This window comes from Aythya ferina, assembly GCF_964211825.1.
Source record: "Aythya ferina genome assembly, chromosome: Z".
In the NCBI taxonomy this organism is placed as follows: domain Eukaryota; kingdom Metazoa; phylum Chordata; class Aves; order Anseriformes; family Anatidae; genus Aythya; species Aythya ferina.
The window spans coordinates 44,841,285-44,862,851 of NC_140299.1; the positions used below are offsets into that span (position 1 = coordinate 44,841,285).

At 39.2% G+C, this 21,567-nt stretch overlaps 1 protein-coding gene across 7 annotated transcripts in view; it reads right to left on the reverse strand.

Moving 5' to 3' along the window:
- CDC14B (cell division cycle 14B) overlaps positions 1-21,567 on the reverse strand; it is a 51,824-nt gene that overhangs the window by 25,544 nt on the left and 4,713 nt on the right. For all 7 annotated transcript variants that reach the window (XM_084503387.1, XM_084503393.1, XM_084503392.1 and 4 more), the window contains exons 2-6: positions 17,649-17,742; positions 15,538-15,613; positions 13,630-13,722; positions 2,992-3,068; positions 689-755 (exon numbers count right to left, since the gene is read on the reverse strand). In XM_084503387.1, the coding sequence (XP_084359513.1) occupies positions 689-755; positions 2,992-3,068; positions 13,630-13,722; positions 15,538-15,613; positions 17,649-17,742 (407 nt within the window). The remainder of the gene's footprint in view (positions 1-688; positions 756-2,991; positions 3,069-13,629; positions 13,723-15,537; positions 15,614-17,648; positions 17,743-21,567) is intronic.

Consider the following 21,567-nt stretch of genomic DNA (forward strand, 5'->3'; position numbering starts at 1 on the left):
TGGTAGAGATGGCCCCCTCCAGCCCCCCCTCAAAAAAAAGTTATGGGATGGAGACCTGCAGAATTCCCCATTTCACATTTCCTTATTCATACAGACAAAAAAGAATGTAAACAGATTTTCCCTGTCCTGAAATGCCACATTATGTAACCACTGTACCGCAATAAGACATTCTATTATGATAATTTGTGGTTAAAAAGCAAACCACATTTTTTAACATTTTAACATTTGTTGTATTTATATTACTGAAGCAAAACTACAAGTCATTAGTACATACTGAAAGTGTCCTGACCCCCACCCGCTCCCCCCAAAAAAATTATCGATAAGTGATTCAAAACCTCCTCCAAAGGAAATATCCAGCCTAAAATGTAGTATCAGAGGGCCATTTGATAAACCTGTCACACAACTCTTACGGATTAGAGCTGCAAATTACTGTCCTGAGAAGATTACCTATATAAAACTCGAAATTTCCTCTTTAAAAACTTTGCTATTTGATTAGATATGATATCAGTTCACTTCTACGGATGCTTTATCTAGAAGTTTTGTTACAATGCATAATACATAATAAGGTAGACAACAATCAGAAAATCTGCTACTGTACAGCTCTATTTGGCTCCTAACTTCCTGAGTCTTCTCTTCTGGCAGAGAAATATTTAACTGACATTTTGCAATAAGAAAATGTTCTACTTACCTTGCTTATTGCATGAAAACAGTCCAGCAACGTTAGATGAAAACTGCAAGTACCAAATGAAGCATCCCTGTAACGTATGACGTCCAAAACTGTTAAATTTTCTGATTTTAATCCATGTGAATGCAATTAAAAGACACTTCTCTAAAACAACTTTAGAAGATAGCTTCAATATAATCTCTATTATAACAAACATAATTGTCAGATAATTATTTCACTTTCCCTGCCTTATAACAATAGTAAGATATAAAATGCATTATGATAACAGATTTAAAACTAAGATTATTCTAGCTATACTTCTCAGAAAAAGTGACATGTTCAATTCACACATCAAAGAACACACATATCTGAAAAACAGAAAGAACGCCTTATGGCAAAAGCTAATGTTTAAATATTTAAAATATACACTCTTAAAAACATTTTCTTCAGAAGTTCATTTGCAAAAAAGTCAAGTTGTAATACACTGCAATTTTTTTCTTCAAATTCCATTTAAAAGAAAAAAGATGCTGCACACATGCATTATATTATATATATGCAAAGAGCATCTTCTTAATATGTCTGTCGAGATACACATTTGTATAGATGCATGAAAAGACTTTTTGTTAAGAGGCATAAAATAGTTTATGCTTAAACTTGAGAAAATGGTTTTTAACAAAGCCCTTTCTTTCAACTACTGCTTTTTAAACCTTCTTGATACAAGAATAGCATGTTCTTGGTACATGGCCATTACTGGATAAGCACTGCATAATAAGTATTCTACAGGAATACTACAGTCACTTAAAAATAAATTTAATGTGAATCTATATCAGATAATATATGTCCTGGCAGAACACCTACTTCTGTAACCATGCAGCTCTTATCAAGAAAGAGAGAATCATTAATATTACATTAAAAGTAAGAAATATTCCATTTAAGCTGAGAGAAGGAAGAACTTATGAAGAACCTGAATGGCTGCCTCTCCACTTTATCTATACCTTTTTCTCCCTATCCAATCAGTGTGAAGGTGGAAAAAAAAAAAGTCAGCAGGTGAAGGAAATAACAGAACCCCATCCAGGTAAATGAAAAACATTCTTTGCCAGCTGCTAACAAGTTTTCCTATTGATTGTGACAGAAGTAGCAATTACATGTCTTTTTTATTATTCTATGGCAAGATACTGTTTTTTTTTTTTTTTTTTCCAGAGATGAAGATGATCTGATGTGAACAGAGCCCAGAGCAACCTCTCAGTTGATCATTCATGAAATCCAAATTCCTACATTTGGTTTAATTGTACTAGTAAATTCAAGAAAACGGTAAAATTCCCAGACACTTCAGTATACTGTCTGCTTTATCCTGGGGGCTTCATAAGTCAACTCTTAATAATTTTAATTGCATAACACATCTTTGCATTTTTATACAGTAGTGCTATCAAAGTGATGATCTGGGGATTTGGGTAGACTGTATGACCTGAATGAAAAGCTACTACCTCAGATATCCACATACATCTTTAGGATTTTAAGAAACACAAATCTTCTGGATCTACTTGAGGACTTATTTTGTCCTTCTGCAAATATGAAAAATTGAATTAAAAAGAGAAATGGGATGATGGAGGTATGTAAATTATTAAATAGAGGTTCCACTATACACTTGTACTTTGGCAGCTGGGGTAGTGGGAGAGGTAAGTAAAGGAAATTCAAATCTTGAAAAACACAGCTTTTGGCAAGAGTGCTAAAACAGACAAAAAAGAAAGTACTGAATTAATCAGTACTTAAACTTAAAAAAAAAGTACTTAACAATATACTTGGACACTAAACTTGCCTTCTAAATTTTTTTTGTCCATTTTCTGCATATTGAGACAGACAATAGAATGCTAGTTTGGTCCAACTTTTTTAACACTCTGTTTTGGAAGAACTGATGAAGTTGTCCCTCCATGCTATGGATCGACTTTATTTGCTACTCTCGGCAACATAGCACATACCACAATGAGAAGTTTGTGGTCTGAAAAAGCTAGGATTACACTCCCTCACGGTCAAGCAACACCAAACCAGTATTTTTATACATTTCCTCACTGGTAAAAAGACACACTTAAGATGTTTAACAATCAACTACTAGTACTAAAACAATGCCAAGTAGGAAGCAATATAGATCAAAAAGCTAAACAAGACTGTATGTGAAGCACTGTGGCTCCTTTACCTTCTGTATCATTACACTTCAGAACTACCAGTTCAGCAGCCTGCACTTTAAAGATCAGACAGCAAACATGACCTTCCAGATATTAAAACCTTAGGGGAAAAAAGGAAAAAAAAAGTTCCAACATCTTATTATTTACCTGAAAGGAAGATACGAAACGCTTCCAGCCAATACAAGCCTGTACACATCTTCTGGTGATTCTCTCAGGTATATTATCTGTTTTTATGGGAGAAGAGGGAAAAAAATATTTTAAGATTCATATGAATAACTTCAAGTCACTTGTTTACTACAGGTGGCATAATTATATAACACAAAGTTCGAAAATGCTGGGAGGGAATGCCACCAAGAACAAAAGAAGGCAAGTGTGCACCAATAAGACTAATACAGAGCAAAACAATAAAAAATACTGGTCAACCTATGTCAACATATATTTTTAAACAAAATTTATAGGTTTGCCCAGTTCGTTCAACTTTCAGCTAGAGTGAAAAAGCTTCTGTCTTCCTAACTCTTCCATGTTTCTACTGCAACTCTGTTGGGCTGCTTTGTAGAACTATTTTTTTTCTGTGTATTAAACTTTTGTGATGTAAATCAAAATCCTAAAACCTTCAAAGACAGCAGCAAAGAATTATCAGGTTTACAAAAGTGTATATACTCAACAGACTGTGTACTAAAAACAGTAACTTGTACATGTTTGATTTTCCTACACCAGTACGTTTGCATTATTCTAAATCCTATTCTTCCTCCTTTGTACTGGTGAGGCAGTGTCCAATAACTAAATCCAGATGTCATAAAGGGGGAAAAAAAAAATACATCTGTAGCTCGTGACACAAAGTCCTAAGAACAGAATGAACATACCTGAAATGTTACATATCAAAATTTCCACTCAGAAAAGAATTCAAGGAAGACCAACTCATGACAATATTCACATGGTCTTCCCTCACAACACACCTATCTCTCCTGTATAGCCCCTCACAATAAGGTTTGCTTAGAGAATACTGTAAAACTCCTCTACTATCACATCCTCCAATAGTCAAGCACCATTGCCAGCACAGCCAAGAGAAAACAACTGTTAATAAAAACAATGTGGTGATTAATATGTCATTGTTCAATAACTTCTTTTTAATACTTTTTCTTTAGAACTGCATTAACTAAGCATTAAAACACTCCAGGAAGCTATTTTTTCACTAAAGTTCAGCAAAAGTATTTACATCTGTTTTATTAATGACTTTTTTTTTTCCATTACGAATTAGCAATCCTAATGCTAATGCATATTAGTTAAATACGCCCCAAAATTTAAGTCTGGCATTTTTGCTCTGCCTTTTTTTTTTTCTTTTAAAAGTTGGCATTGTCTTTCAAAATTCTTTTACACTGCTACAAAACTAGTTTGAACAAATAGTTTAACGTCTCCTCAATATCTTCTCTGCACAAACATATATACAGTCTTGTGAGGTAAAAACGGGAGGTGGAATAGGTTTCGGGGGGGGGGAAAAAGCTTGAAATATCTTCAACAGACAGCTAAAACATATATGGTAACAGGTGACCCCTCTTGTTTTTCCTCTATTTGATTACTGTTAATTATTTTCTGAGCATTCTTCCTGTGCAATTAGCAAAACCAAAGGGAAAAAAAAAATCTGTTTTGTTCAAGTAGTTTAGTAAGGTAATGAAAAACACACCTTGCATGTATGTGTGCATGTGTCTTCACTAGGGTGGAGTAAGTGAATTTTGCATTTAAATTTGTGAACATACACCCAGAATAAAAAAAGATTAAAAATATAATTAGATAATTTAAGAGCTCCTCCTCAGATGCCCAAGTATATGTTCTGTTCTGCAGGCATATGTTACACGCAATTCATTGCCCGAATTGGTTACAAAGGTCATGTTTCAAAAATTTTCACGTGGTATGCTTTGATACAGTCATACTTTGCATCTCAAAGCATGACAAGCACGGATTTCCTACAGTCATATAACACAGCAATGCTTATCAGAGAAAGAGCCCTGCTCTTTCTGAATTAACAAATAGAGAAGACTGAAATTAAACAGCAGAAACAGAGTTTGTACCCAGAAATGAGTCACCTGGAAAAAAGTTGGTATTCAGTGCTGCCAGGCTGGGTAATACAGAGCTCTACTTGTACAACAGGCAAATAGAAATGCTGCTAAAAAATGCAGCTCCCCTGTAGCTCAGAATGGAAAAGGATTCCTCCCAAATCTCAGCTGAGCTTTTACCAGCTTCCTGAACAATACAAGCTTCAACACAGGAGCATCTGTTTGCAAATCTAATGGCAACAGAAGGAGGTTTTTGCCCTAACAACGTTATGTTACAATACGTCTAAATAACACCACATAGTATTGAAACTCGCTTGTTCTCAAGCAAAGATCAAACTTCTGAAATGGCGTTACTAGTGAAGTTGCTAGAAACACCATGAAGATGTACGCATGCACAAGTGTATGGACTTTCCTTGATATAGTTGCACACTCACCACAGACAAGGACACTTAGAAAAGCCAACGTGACAAAACAACAACAACAACAACAAAACGACTCTGAACTGGAAAGTCTGCTATAATTTAGTACATACAAAAAACACACTGTGAGAAGATGGCATTTTTTCAGTGCAGACAAACTTAGAGGAACAAGTACTAAGCAAAAATGCACCACACTTCCAGTACGTGTGAAACAATATACAGTATATTCACTGAATTAGGAAGCTCTTCGATATAGTTGGATTACTAATTTTCTGAAACAAAGAGAGATCCTTGTACACTTCAGCTGTGACACTACTATACACTTAAGATGTGATGTGTGAACAGAGACAGCAGGTGATGAAATGGACAGATTGGAGTTCTCCGTGAAAAGAGTCTTACAAAAACATTGGGTTAATAGGATGGTATCTGGGCAGGTGCTTCAAAGGGAAGAATGGCATTCAACCTCTAGACAGAATGGGAAAGACCATGAACTGATACATTGTTCACAAGGAAAGTATCCCAGCAGTAACACAGCAGAAGTTGTGACAGTCAAAGTGGAGACAGAATCAGTGCTAGCACAGTTTAGGACCACAAGAGAACACAGCAAAAAATCTTGGATGTGTGCAAGGCTGGATGAAAGACAAACCTGAGTGAGCCTGGGCTCAAGCTAGTGGTGAACCAGACTCCAAATGTAGAAAGTGGCAGTAAGTGAGACTAAAAAAGTGGGACAAGGAGCAACAGATGTCAAGGCAGCAGAGGCCACACCTGCCTTTGGATTAGTGCACAGCAGCAGAAATGCATCTGTAGACCATAAGCTGGCTATGAAGACTTGAGCTCTGTACTGTACACTTCCAATGTTTTTTTTAACTGCAGCTTAGTCCTAGTGTGGTCCTGTGGACTGGACACCCATTACCTGCTGGGACTGCTTCTAGACCGCTCCATGTAGTGAGCCAAAATGAAGTGAGCAAGGATTTAAGGAGAGATTCACTTCAAACGCGCACTCCTGATACAGACTGAAGAGGTAATACAGACACACTGAGAAACACCTCATAGCATAAGGTCAGAGTGGCAGCTACTCTTTCTGACCAGGAGGAGGTCACTAAATCCTTAAAGACGAATGATTTCATAGGAATGCTGTGGGTGAATAAAGCTGAGGATTACAGAAAGGCAGAGAATGACAGACAGTAGAAATGATTAGAGAGACCTCTGGCAGACAGAATTATTGGAAGTAAAAAGAGTTTTTTAAGGCAGTCAGCAGAACTGCAGGCTAAGAAAAGATGAGTATGGAAATGTTGAGCTGATGAATAGCAAAACAAAGACATTTCCAGATATATCTGTATATTCATAAAGTGTGTACAAGGGCGAAGACAGAAAATGAGAAGAGACATGCCTCTAGAAATATACATCATTTGAAACCAGTTTGACTAGATGCTGAATCTAGGCTTGGCTACTTACATTTCTGCAGTGCTTTCTAAGATTACAGAAACTCACAAATAACGCTGCTTTCTGAAGCTAATGCCAGTAAAACAATCAACAAGAGTTACTATTAAAAGGATCTGTCACTGTAAATTTAAAGTAAACATATCAACAGATATTTTGCATAAACAGGTATTTTCTGTTTTTTGGTTTTTTTTTTTTTGTCTTTCTTGTACATAGAAATGGAGAAACATCTATTCAAACACTACATTTACTTCCCAAAGGGCTCCCTTCCTCAAGGCCAGAAAAACACTAAACAAGTATTTTTTTTTATATTTAATAAAAAAAATATATTAATTAAAATTCTGTTTTCTGGAGACATGAATGAAGTTGTGCTACAGTACAGTTGCATTGGTTTTAGAACTTTCCTACAATCATATACAAGTGCAGATCCATGTACATAGATCCCTACATACCCACACACAAAAAAAATACACACAGAAAAACCCTTAAAGGCCTTTAAAAATCTTTTTCTTAAGTATTTTCCAGTAAAATTGTTAAGGAAAAATAAGGAAATTGTTATAATAAGGAACTGACATCTTTCAAAATAACACACTGCTTATCACCCTGTATAAACACTTGCGTACCACCTCTTTAAAAATTTGTTTTCCTTATGCAAACAAAGGAAAAAAAAATATATCCTACTGAACATCAAAATACAGCCAGAAATTTGCCATTAGCAGTTGAACCACTAACATTGCTCTAATCATCCTTTTCATTTAGGACATCTGTTTCTGATTACAGGACTGCATGGAGCTCTGTGAACGGTCAAGAGCCATCCAAGCGCTGAGCACTGGGAAAGGTACACTCGAGCACTGCTCCTGCCAACACTGCCATGTCGTCCAACAGCCACTGTAATGTTCGCTCAGTGAAATGGAAGGGCTTGCAGCTCTTGGCTACTAACTCCTCATTTATGAGCACTTAAAATCACCCAGAGAATGAGAGTTCTCGTAGAGCAAGCTGTGTTACTGCCTGATTCACACTACTGCTTTTGAACTAGTCCTACTTCAAACAGAGGCCTCCCAGATTATGATCTTGAAAACAGTATTCACAATAGGATGAGAATTATTCCTGGTAGAAAAAGGAAACAAGGCTTTCATTAAAAAAAAAATATATATATTATCTTAGAACCATGGAATTACCAAGCAAAATCGTAACACTGAACCCGAGACAAAATATGTTTGATAATAACAATCTTTGATATAATTTGTTACTTTTTCAGGAAAATGAAATAGGCTATTTCAACATGCTATACTGTTAAGAAACTGTATTGACTCGAGTCTGTAAATAACACTTCAAATTCACGTTGATGAAGTGCTTGGTGTAATCAACTTTATTTTCCTGCCCACCCTTAAGTGCAAAATCTTCTTAAAGTTGTTACCTAAATCACACACTTTACCGTACTGACATAAAAGCAAGAAAACAATGAGATGATCCAATTTAAACTGCTTGCAAGCATATTTCATGTAATACAACTGTATTACAAAAATCTCACCCAAAGTAATCTGAACCACCACAACCTGCAAAAAAACACAAACCACCTGTTCTGAATAAATACAGTAACTACGATGTGACTAAACACAAAACAAAAGCTCACACACATGCATCATTTTACTATAATTTAAAAGTATTAAATGTTTTATGTTATTAAAACCTCAATGAATATCCTATCAGTTAATACATTAAACTTCCTAGCAATATGCCTTAGAGGAAAACATTACATACAGAAAAATTAAAACAAATTTATTAGAATAGAAGCTTCCTGCATGGATTTGTGGCATACTGAAGAAATGCACGTGTAGCCAACAGTCCCTTTATTAGCAGAAACAGTTGTTAAGTCAATAGATGTGGCAGAGAGGGAATAACTGCCTGTTTCTGGCAACTTTCCTTGTTCGTCACAAATGAAAGCAAGAAACCTCCAATTACTTTTTAAACAGTGGAGAGGAGGCATGGAAAACCCTGCTAGCTGGGAACATCAGTACTTCATGACAACTAAGAAAGCAAGCTAGTACTACAATGAGGGACCCCCAGAGAGCAACCCCATGGAGACAAGCAGTCTGGTAAGAACACGGTGAGGAACAACCAGTAGAAAAAGCAGGAAAAATTGCCATCATGAAAGCCAATCATGATTTCCAAAGTACAATTCAGACGAGGTAGTTTTTTAGAGGACTTGAACACAGAGAAAGACAAAAGGCTTGAGGCAACATTTGCTTAAATGAAGTGCCAGTACTTCTTTGTCCATCTCCTCTTTGGTATTCACTGGTCAACCATAAACACTCTGCACCAAAATGTAGCTGAGGGTAAACACAGTTTACCCACCACGAATTTGAGCTCTGTATCAGTTACCCATTTACTACTACTCAGCTTGTACCACTTAGTAAACAGATTTACCGCCTTTCCTACCGCATAGCCAGAGATAATTATGCAAGTGCCACTATAAAAGCAGAACAGTTCAACATTACACAGGCTGGTGCTAATTGCTTCTACAACTTCCAACTCCTACCCCACATTAGGCCCACAACTAGGAAGGACGCTAGCAAATTGGAAAGGCAAAAACAGTACTATGGATCAGAACGGATGAAGGAAACGCTGCTTACCCTGAAGAAAGAAGATGAGAAAATAGACAAAGTACAGAGATGAGTCCTGGAGAAGGTGACCTGAATTACAGCAGTTCATGGGGCGGTACCCTCGGAGGGTCGCCCTCCAAGTACATAATTAGTGCCAGGCCTGAGAAAAGAAACACTGTTACTAAGTTAATGCAGCCAAGGGGAGAGGGGGGAGCTTGGGAATTAGGTGGACAGGGCACAGAGGGTACATTTTCTTTCTTAATACAGAAGGAGCAATGGTGGAAGAAGCAGACTTTCCTCACCCACAGCCAAGTCCTGGCGAAAATCAAGAGAAGCCACTGTAGAGATCAACTCAGAAGATCACTGCTGCTTTGGTAGAGTGGTAAGGCCTGAACAGTGCAGACAGCTTACAAGGAAAATCAGGTTTTCTTTAGAAGGTGAAGAACAAAGGTGTTTTTTTTCCCCGTCCCTTCTTTCCCCTCACCCCTTCCACCCCAAGTAAAAAGTTTAAACATTGAACCCCAACACACCACATCTGGCTATGCTTTGTGTGGCTGAACATGACCAATTTATGCTAATCTACACAGAATAAAATTATTCCCAGTATGCATTATATTATCTGTAAAAATGAAACAAAATACAGAATTAAAATAGATGGAAGATGAACAATATAGGGATTAAGAACTAAATTGTTAAGATTTACTCTAAAAAATCATATTGTACTATAAAACTACATATATAACAGTGTATTGGAAACTTTGTTCTTCATCTTTAAGGCCATGTTACACTGAAGAGCCCTGTAGCTTGAGTTAGGCTGTGCTGTCACATCAAAGTACACCTGGAAGGAAGCAGCTGATGCGGGAGGGGGAAGAAAGAAGTGTGTAGCCTGGATGACCCCTTCAGAAACTATCTCCACTAAAGAGGAAAGAAAGACAAGTTAGATGAAGATGGGGGAGTGGGAACATTATAACACATCAACTGTGAAAGAAAGACTGGGAACAGACTTTTCTGGTAAACCAGAACTCTAACAGCTGCCCTTACACTTCACCACAGTTAACGAAGACTTTCGTAATTGCCTTAATTGTCAAAATGAGCATTTCCCCACACAATTAATACACACAGGCTTATATATATTTTAACAAAAGATGTCAAATCATAAATCATGCCAATATATCCCAATTCCTTTATGCAGAAGTTAAATAACATTCTGTTTAAGAATATAAATTTAAGGTCATTGAGCCTTTAAAAGACAGATTTCCAAGTTGCTAGCATAAAAATATTGAGAGTGTATGAAGATATGCAAGTGCCAGAGGAGAACTAGTTACATACATTTAATTATAGTTTAATGTAGTCATGTGGTCAAGTGTGATTGTGCTTAGAAAAAAAAAAAAAGTACAAAAACACAAAGCACACAAACTTACTGTATCTGTGCTATTCCTGAAAGCCATCAGCCTACTATTCCTAACAAATAGCTTAAAACATCTGCATCTACAGAGCACTTTGCATCCAAAACTATACTTACATCAAAAGCTTTAAAACACACACAGCGCTACTTTCATGACTAAGTCTACGGAGGCTACTTCTATTTACTTCCTTGCTCTTCCCACCTGAACTCCTTCGTGATGCACTGCCACACAGTACCTCAACCTAAAGTAAGTAGTTGATGTGGGAACCCACCATGAAGCTAAAAAAGGAAAAGATACTGAACAAGAAAAAATATTAAACCCACAGAAAACAAAATAGAAGGACAATCTACCACTGACACGGCACAGGATCAGAAATTAAAAGACAAAATTCAGTTCAAGCAATGAACAGCATTAACAACAGGACAGGGTCTAAACAATTAAAATTACAGGAAAGCGTCTCGCAGTTTTGACTAATGGCCAGATAGATCCTTCTTCATCAAAAAAGCAAAGCACTCTGAACTGTGAAAGTAGCTGGATGCTTAAGCCTACATATGTTTAAAATAAAAAAGGTCTCAATATATTTCTTTCCAGTCAGGAAGTATGACTACAGACACATATTGTTCAGACATTCTGAGCAGACCCTAAGCCACTGCTTGCCTCAAAGTGAACAACCCAGTTCTCCCTGCAGAAAACTGGAATGTGGGAGGTATATGCCTGAATACTTCAGCACTGTCTGCTGTAATTAAGCCTGCTTCTTCATGAAAGATCAAAGGACACCATGGAAAAAAAGTAAGCCTCAGGGGCACAGTCCTTCTTTTGTGATCTTCTTTCACTGGAATACCTCCTACATCAATCTGTGAAGAAACTATATGCTACTTTACAGAAAAACCAGTACCAAAGCCAAAGTCTATTGCGTTTGAGAGAAAATTGGGTTCTAGCTTAAGTGATCTCAACACTACAACTTGTGATTATTCAAGAGAGACTCCTCCCCACTCAAGGAGGGGATGAATACTCCCATAGGGCTTCGCTTTGCTGCTGGTTCTTTAAGGAAAACTGCAGAAAGAATCAAAACGTATGATGCAAAAAAACTAAGTGCAGGTATCTGAATTCTGAAAATTATCTGTTATTTTGCCTAACCTCTTTCTGCCATACTTCAGCTGTCTGAAACTAGCCCTCCCACATGCACTGGCTAGTTGGTCATGATCTCTCTTCATACCTGAGCTGAATCTGTGCTCTGCAACTTCCATATCCTTCACTGTGGTTCTCTGAAGCAAAACACAATAGTACTGTGGCCAATAGCCTCCACTCCTCATTACTCTACTTTGCACAGTCGTAATCCATAGAGAGACCTTACGTATCCAAGCCTGTTGAAGTATCCTTCCAACTGCATATTAATATTGCAACACGGCTGGGCTAACGGATGATCACAGATAAGATCTGTGTTAATTTTTTTTTGTATACTTTTAAATAGCCAACCATATAAATAGCCATTTTCTCATTAGATTGTTTTGCTGTTAGTTAATTTTCTGTATTGTGGATTCTGCTCTAAATGTCAGATGTTGTGCTGCACTGTACTACTACACATATTCAGAATGATATTTTAGGGAAAAATGAATACTTCTTCCAATTAATGGCTGGTAACCAGTCTACTCTTGCTTCCTAGTCCTATGTTACGATGAAGTTGCTGGAAAGAAGTAGTCTTCCTAAACGCTGCAGCTATCTAGTTAACATATTGCCTTAACTGCAAACAAGTTTAGTAACTCATGTTGCCACTTTCCATGTGGTTTAAGAATACATACGTAAAACTTCTGTGTTTCAAATACGAGATTGTCAGATTTTGAAGTCTAGATCTTTATTTATAACAATTACTGAAGAAAACAGGTAACAGAGAAACCCTGGGGAGCAGGAAATGGATCTCATGCATAATGTAGAGAGGCAGCAAGGACACTGCCGCATCATAGCAAGTACTGTATCACCCTGCAGCTGGTAAACCAGAATGACCTAGGGCTACATGCACTCAGACCCCTCAAGTCTCCAACATGAAAAAACATGTAGGTTTTCCCTTTATTTCATTAGTAAGTGAACAAGAGACATGGTTACATTCAAGGTATATTACAAGTCAAAGCACAACATCAATATAATACATCACACCTTTCATTCTTAAGCTGTCAGCATTTTACTCCCTGACTATACTTCTGTGTATCAAAACACCAATTCTATCAGATGTAGCTGTGATGTAAAGACTAGTTTTCTCCCTTTGTGGTCAGGGACCTGACTCAGTACATTCTCAGCCACCTCATACATTCCCAGGCTTTAGAGTGGCTCTAAACCTACCATGTCATCTCACACCTTCTCATAGGTTAACTGAAGAGATCAACTTAGATTGGAAAAGAAGAAAGTGGGGAAGAAAAAGTATTTTTAAATGTGAATGCAATGGGAAATGATAAACCGTACTTTGTGCAAGATAATATTTGTCTATTTTAAAAAGCAAGAACGTATGTGGGTGAGTGGGAGAAAGAAAAAACATCAAAAAGCAGTCATTTTTTTCTAAATGAAAATATTCGTAAATTTTATGAAATTAAAAAAAATAAATAAATAAAATTCAGATTTTTTTCCAGTGGTGCTCTTAGTTCCTAGGAGCACAAATTGCACTGGAGAGGAAAAAAGCAAAACAAAACAAACCCAAAACACATACCTACTAGACTTTAAAAATTCTCTTAGTATGCAGTACGTTATTGCAAAATACATTGGTAGAAAGATTACTCAAGAAAAAAGAAATGCTTCTATCTTGCTGTTTTAAAAAGTGAGTATAAAAGAATGAACACATTTAACCAGCTGATATAATGGAAAAAATTTAAATACTTACTGCGTAGGAACCTATGAGGAATGCAGCATTTGCTTGTTTTTTCTGATCAAAGCCAGTATAATGAACTATTTTCTTCCTTATCAATGAAAATGACTGTATCAAGAAATGAACAAGATTATAATTTTGCAGCATAAACTTTTAATGACTCCTTTTCTAAAATTAGAGGAATGTTCACCCTTTCAGCCATCTGTATTCAGAGGACCAAGTAGACAAATCCCTTCAAAGCTTCAGTGGAAGCTTCAGAGTCTACTGTATCCCCACCTAGATTATTTCAGTACTTTTCCCCGGTAAACTGCCTAAACAAATTTTTGACACAAATTACACTATTTTTTCTTTTTCTTCTTGAATGCATTTAATATCTGTGACTTCAAGCCCTATGCAACTGACATGCAGTTATGAGAAATAAATACATTACATGGCAGTAAATACATGACATTCTCAAAAAACATCACAAATTAAGGTCTCAACAGCTTTAAAAACGTAATTTATACTTTTTTAAAGAAATTTAGACTCATAAATCATAACATAAATCAGTTTTCTTCTAATAGTTGTTTCTAAAGTAATACTATATGAGATACACTAGAAAAGGCTTAAATAAAAACATTTTGAAAGCTTTTTTAAAATTAATCAGAAATAACTTTTAAAATTTTTATCTCAGTCTTTAGCACGTAGTTTCTTCAATTACCTTAGAGAGGAAGTGGAATAGCATTACCAATAGAAAGGACATCTGTAATAGCAAAACCTGTCCCTAAACTTGCCCTTGAAACAAATTTTGGTGTGCTTGAAACTTGATTAATGGCTAAAGTGTCATAAAGTACTGCTATTTAAATAGCAGTATTACTTGCTCAAATACTATTCAGCACACTTAAAATAAATAAATTCCAGATAACTAATAGTAGTATGTCCTCAGCAATCTTAATAATCTGTCCAATAACAAACCCATCATATTCAAAGTAATTACAATATATAGACTTTTATTGCTTCAGAGCACCCTGCAAACAGAAATCAAAGAATCTTGTCTCAGGTAAACCTGTTCTTAGTGCCACTGGGACCAAGTGAGACTGAATTATGCAAACCAATAGCAGTGACAGACACCAAGGGATGCCCCCTGCCAAAAAAAAAAAAAAAAAAAAAAACACAAAACAAACAAAAAAACAGCTCTGTTAAACTATAAGGTTCTGCACGCTACCAATTTTCACAGTTCAGTGTCTCTTTCAAGATCTAAGCAGTTTTGAAGAGGCAAACCGTGATTCACATTAATGCTAATAAGCTTTTTATCTGCCTAACAGGTTTTATAGCCCAATTTCTGTTAGAGGTCAACTAACTTGAAGTCATTAATTTTAATTAATATAGGAACTCTGTTTTAAAGACATTATGCTCAATGGAGAGTCAATTCTGAAGATTACTGAGCATCCCTAAGAGAAGATAACCTATAGTGGGAACATGACAGTCTCCTTTAGGACCATGTGATAAATGCTATTAAAGATCAAATGTTTCTTCTTACAAAAAGAGATGTCAGTACCAGAAGAGAAACTAGAGTCAAAAAAACCTGCCACCTCAAATCAAAATGTGTTGTGTTCAGGCTGTCAATATTGTCAGATAGCTGAGAAGACTGAATTCCAGGAGGGGAGCTTTTCATTCAGAGAAGTCTGTATCCATTTAGCAACTGATCTTTTAGGAGCTTAATATTAGTTACTGTCACTTGCAACTTCTGGATCTTAAAGGCAAGCAGTTTTTCACTCCTAATCCTCCTGCTCCCCAAATATACCTGGATGAAATTTAGCATGCATTTTCAAAACTTAGCTTGCTTATAAGTCCAGGAAAATATCTCAGGAAAAAAAAAAATCTGGGCCATTTGTTTTTGTTCTTTAAAAAGAGAAGAATATTAAATACAAAAACAAGTGTTACCTTTAATTTCTTATTTAGTTTGCAGCAGTATCTGTAGACCATTGCCAGATTGAGTGGTCCAAAATCTGCATAAAAGCTATTTGGAGAAAGAAAGAAAAATTGTACATTAAAAAAAAACAAAATCATTTATACAGTTTAAGCCAGATGAACAAAGTGAGGAGTAGTAATATACAAGTGCATCACGCTTCATTTCAGGTAGCTGTAGAGAGCAATAAGGTCTCCCCTGAGCCTCCTCTTCTCCAGACTAAACAACCCCAGTTCCCTCAGCCGCTCCTCATAGGACTTGTGTTCCAGGCCCCTCACCAGCTTCATAGCCCTGCTCTGGACATGCTCCAGGGCCTCGATGTCCTTCTTGTAGTGAGGGGCCCAAAGCTGAACACAGTACTCGAGGTGCGGCCTCACCAGAGCTGAGTACAGGGGAATGATCACCTCCCTGGTCCTTCCTGATACAAGCCAGGATGCCATTAACCTTCTTGGCCACCTGGGCACACTGCCAGCTCATGTTCAGGTGAGCATCAACCCACACCCCCAGATGCTTTTCCTCTGCACAGCTTTCCAGACACTCTGCCCCAAGCCTGTAGCGCTGCATGGGGTTGTGGCCAAATACAGGACCCAGCACTTATCCATGTTGAACCTCATCCCACTGGCCTGCCCATCAACCCATCCTGTTCAGGTCCCTCTGCAGGGCCTTCCCACCCTCCGGCAGATCGACACTTCTCCCTAAACTGGCGTCGTCTCTAAACTTACTGAGGCTGCACTCAAATCCCTCATCCAAATCACCACGAATGGAACCCTGAGGAATACCACTTGTGACCAGTCTGCAGATGGATTTAACAACATTCACCACCACTCTCTGGGCCCAGCCATCTAGCCAGCTTTTAACCCAGCAGAGAGTGTACCTGTCCAGCCCACGGGCTGTCAGCTTCTCCAGGAGAATACTGTGGGAGACCACGTCAAAGGCTTTGCTGAAGTCTAGGCAGACTACGTCAACAGCCTGTCCCCTGTCCCCAAGGTGGGTCACCCATTCATAGAAGGAGATGAGATTGGTCAGGCAGGACCTGACTTTCATGAACCCATGCTGGGTTAATGATCCCCTGGTTGTCCTGCACATGCTGTCTGATTACACTCAAGATGATCTGTTCCATCACCTTTCCTGGCACTGAGGTCAGGCTGACAGGCCTGTAGTCCCCTGGGTCCTCCTTATGACCCTCCTTATAGATGGGCGTCACATTAGCAAGTCTCCAGTAATCTTTTAACTGGAACAAAAACCTTTTCCTATTTTCCACACACCACCACACAAGGAAACTGGAATACTCAAGATCTGAATAATTCTCAATATTATACCACTCTATGATAACTATTTAGAAACTGTTTTAAGAGCAACCCAAATGGTCATCTTTAAAATAAGGCAACTAATAGTAACTCACAAATATTTTGAAAACATGTTTGACTATATATACATACTGTTCTTTGTACACTCTACAGTAAAATACGTCAATTAAATAAAGATACAGCGTGTGTTACTGCTAGAGAAAAGTGAGCACTGGGAATAAATATTCATTAGTAATTGCAAAAACAGTAAGCATGTCCTTGGTCAAAAATATTTCAAAAATTAGTAGCATTCCAAATCACACACAAAGGCATATCCTGTTCACTGCAGGGGAAATAATATATCCATTCTTGGCTCATAACGGCTTGAATTAATTTTGCCAGCTTTTTCTCTTATTCTAGGAAGTTTAAACACCCCACTTCATACTTCAGCAACTAAAGACATCCCTTTCAGCTCAATAGTCCAAGTGCATTTCTGAATATATTGGAACATGTTGCAACAACTTGTCTTCTAACAAGAATGGGTATAATGAAAGCTTCTGCTCTGAAAGGATTTTTAAGAAATCCTGATGGGAAGCCAAGAAACCATTCTAAGACATATAAATCATTATGGCAGATAAGTCTGAGAGGACAGACGCATATAATTAGCTCTATAATGGAAATAGTATGTTTCCCTCAGCTACATTTAAAAACAGAACGTCAATTAGGCTGGTTTCTCATTACTGCTGTTCTAATTTATTCCAATGATCTGTAAAAAAACAAAAAAATAAGTCTGTACTTACTTCTCATACACAAGTTCATCGTCTATGCAGAAATAATGGGTATTTGCAGCTCCACTCTTTGGTTTTTGGCAGAGAATTGCAAAATAAAGGCGATCTGAAACACAAGAAAATGTAGGGCTTTTATAAACAACCCACTTCTCCACAGCATGTCTGAAGTATTACCTGTCAGCAGAACAACTTTAAAAGGCTCGAGAGTGCTCCTCAGGTGCCAGCTAACAAGGCACACCGCAGCTGAGGGCCTGTGCTTGGCAGTGCTCCCTCGGCCCACACCCGAGGGACCCTGCCCTGCTCCTCCTGGTGTAGGGGCAGGCCACACGGCTGCTCTCCTGAGCACCACAGCCCCCATCTGGACACAGCACCTACGTGAAGCCCAGCCACGAAACGCCCCCACACCTCTGTCCTGGCCTGGTGCCACCATCACAGCCCGGCGGCCTCCACAGGGGTGCCTGCCCTGACCCATGTTCCCCTCAGCAGGGGGTGGGGGGATAACAAGCACCATTGATATTCACATAGATACAATTTCTTTATTTTATTTTATTTTTTTTTATTTTTTTATGGCCTGGGGAGCTGTAGGCCCATTGAACTTTAAACACTGACTGTGCTGCCGCTGTAAATTGCTGTGCTTCTGGTAATTGGTCAATAAAATTTGATGCCTTGCAGCAGCATAGCAATTCTTTTTTTTATTTTTTTTTTCCTTCCTGCTGAAAAAGCGTCATTATTGTAAAATACACAGAGTAAAAGTCCAGCTTAAAAGGAACGATTATTTTTTTTTCTTTTTGCAAACTAGTTGTCCAGAGTGGATGTATTTACTTTAATATCCAAATATCACCTGTATTTAAATACCAAAGTGTAACTTTTCTAAAAGAACAACCTCTTCCTAAGAGCAGAGAAAAAAATCACTTCGTTTCAAACAAAAGTCCCCCATGACTAGCACTTAGAAATCATTACCTGAATCTTGAAAAGATAAATGTGGAAATATCTTTTTAAATGCTGTAAAGTACACCATGAATGGAGTCTGCATGCCTGTATCTTGACATTCACAACAATATCTGGGGAGGGGGTGCAGACACCCCCACCAGACAGAATACCTCTGCTAAAGGCAGATTTCCATACAACGCCAGCCCGAAGTTTGGCTTACACATTTACAGGTCAGGCGCAACCACTGGGAAATGCACTCGCTCCTGAGCAAGTCAGGTACCTACTTCCTCTGGTGTCAGCTACAGAAAAAAAAAAACAAAAAAAACCAGGGATTTAATTTCTGATAGTCCCATCTTGCTGGCACATCAGCTGCAATACTAGCTGGGAAGTGCGGCACTGCTTAGGAACTTCTGTAACTTGCAGCATTTACCAAAGCACCTCCGAAAAACTTGCCAAAGGACAAAACCTCCAGAGTAATGCTGTGGGTTAAGAAGTGAATAAACTGGCCCCAAAGGAAAGTAAGTCTGGAGAAGCAAGTGTGCCAGCACCCCACATGGATCCAACACCTTCACAGGCAGGCAGTCCTGGAAAAGGGCTCAAGTTGACTCCTTACGGGCAGAAGGAGCACAGGGATCCCACAACTCCCCTGGCACCTGTCCCCCCCACTGAATTCCTCCCTGTGCTGTGTCAAGCCGCTGTCCATCATTTATCAACAGTCCTGGCTATCGGGGGAGGTCCCAATCGACTGGCGGCTAGCAAACGTGACGCCCATCTACAAGAAGGGCCGGAGGGCAGACCCAGGAAACTACAGGCCTGTCAGTTTGACCTCAGTGCCAGGAAAGCTCATGGAGCAGATCCTCCTGAGAGTCATCATGCAGCACTTGAAGGGGAAGCAGGCGATCAGGCCCAGTCAGCATGGCTTTATGAAAGGCAGGTCATGCCTGACGAACCTGATCTCCTTCTATGACAGAGTGACGCGCTGGGTGGATGAGGGAAAGGCTGTGGATGTGGTCTACCTTGACTTCAGCAAGGCTTTTGACACCGTCTCCCACAGCATTCTCCTCAAGAAACTGGCTGCTCTTGGCTTGGACTGGCATACGCTTCGTTGGGTTAGAAACTGGCTGGATAGCCGGGCCCAAAGAGTCGTGGTGAATGGAGCCAAGTCCAGTTGGAGGCCAGTCACTAGTGGCGTCCCCCAGGGCTCGGTGCTGGGGCCGGTCCTCTTTAATATCTTCATCGATGATCTGGACGAGGGCATCGAGTGCACCCTCAGTAAGTTCGCAGATGACACCAAGTTAGGTGCGTGTGTCGATCTGCTTGAGGGTAGGAAAGCTCTGCAGGAGGATCTGGATAGGCTGCACCGATGGGCTGAGGTCAACTGCATGAAGTTTAACAAGGCCAAGTGCCGGGTCCTGCACCTGGGGCGCAATAACCCCAAGCAGAGCTACAGGCTGGGAGAGGAATGGTTGGAAAGCTGCCAGGCAGAGAAGGACCTGGGAGTGATGGTGGACAGTCGGCTGAATATGAGCCAGCAGTGTGCTCAGGTGGCCAAGAAGGCCAACGGCATCCTGGCTTGTATTAGGAACAGCGTGACCAGCAGGGCTAGGGAGGTGATCGTCCCCCTGTACTCAGCTCTGGTGAGGCCGCACCTCGAGTACTGTGTTCAGTTTTGGGCCCCTCGCTACAAGAAGGACATCGAGGTGCTTGAGCGGGTGCAGAGAAGGGCGACGAAGCTGGTGAGGGGCCTGGAGAACAAGTCCTACGAGGAGCGGCTGAGGGAGCTGGGCTTGTTCAGCCTGGAGAAGAGGAGGCTCAGGGGTGACCTTATCGCTCTTTACAGATACCTTAAAGGAGGCTGTAGAGAGGTGGGGGTTGGCCTGTTCTCCCACGTGCCTGGTGACAGGACGAGGGGGAATGGGCTTAAGTTGAGCCAGGGGAGTTTTAGGCTAGATGTTAGGAAGAACTTCTTTACAGAAAGGGTTGTGAGGCATTGGAACAGGCTGCCCAGGGAAGTGGTGGAGTCACCATCCCTGGAAGTCTTCAAAAGACGCTTAGATGTAGAGCTTAGGGATATGGTTTAGTGGAGGGCTGTTAGCGTTAGGTTGGAGGTTGGACTCGATGACCTTGAGGTCTCTTCCAACCTAGAAAATTCTGTGATTCTGTGAAAATGTGTTTGCATGTATCCGAGACTGCAGCAGGTATGCTAGCTCACCTACAGAAATATAACAATTAAAAAAAAAAAAGCTGCTTTGCTGGTTTACTTCCCTCTGCCCTGAAAATGAGCTCTAACATGTGAATGGGGGGAAGGTCTGAGGGCTCATGAGGAAGCAAAAAGGAGAACTGAGAGGATATGATATCTAGGGATTGTGTTTAAACCGGCACTGCTAGATGAAACACATGTCAGACTACAGCCCTGAGCTACAATTTCACACTACTTCTAAACTGATTTAATGGCTAGCTGCCATCAGGTTTCTTACAAGTTTTCTTTTGGGTTAGATCGCTAAACCAGCCAGCCTACTGTGGGTTAGCAGTGGCCACACACTGCCAGGATTTTTCCCTCAACGGCATCTGTCCTTTAGATCCACTCTAATTTTTGACTAAGATTGAGCTCTCGGTGCACACAAACAGCATTGACATCGAGGTCTGGGCAGAATGGCTGCAGCACTCGGACTGGCATGCTACCCTCTTGCATGCCAACTTCTTCACATAAGCTTTACATCACTTTTGAAAATATAAAAGCAATACAGAAAGAGTAATCCCAAATCCTCAAAAGAAAGAACAAAAAATATAAAGAAAGAAACACATTTGAATAGGTCAAAAGCCTAAAACAACCCAGCATTTTTCTCTAAAACAAGATTTGGAATACATGAATCACTTGTTTCCTCAGTGGTCCGACTTTTACTGAAAATTTTCAGCAGCTTGCCTTTTCAGCAGACATTTCAGCAGAAAATGTCCAGCAAAAATAAGAATTCATCTCTTCAGTGAGTAACATGCATGTGGC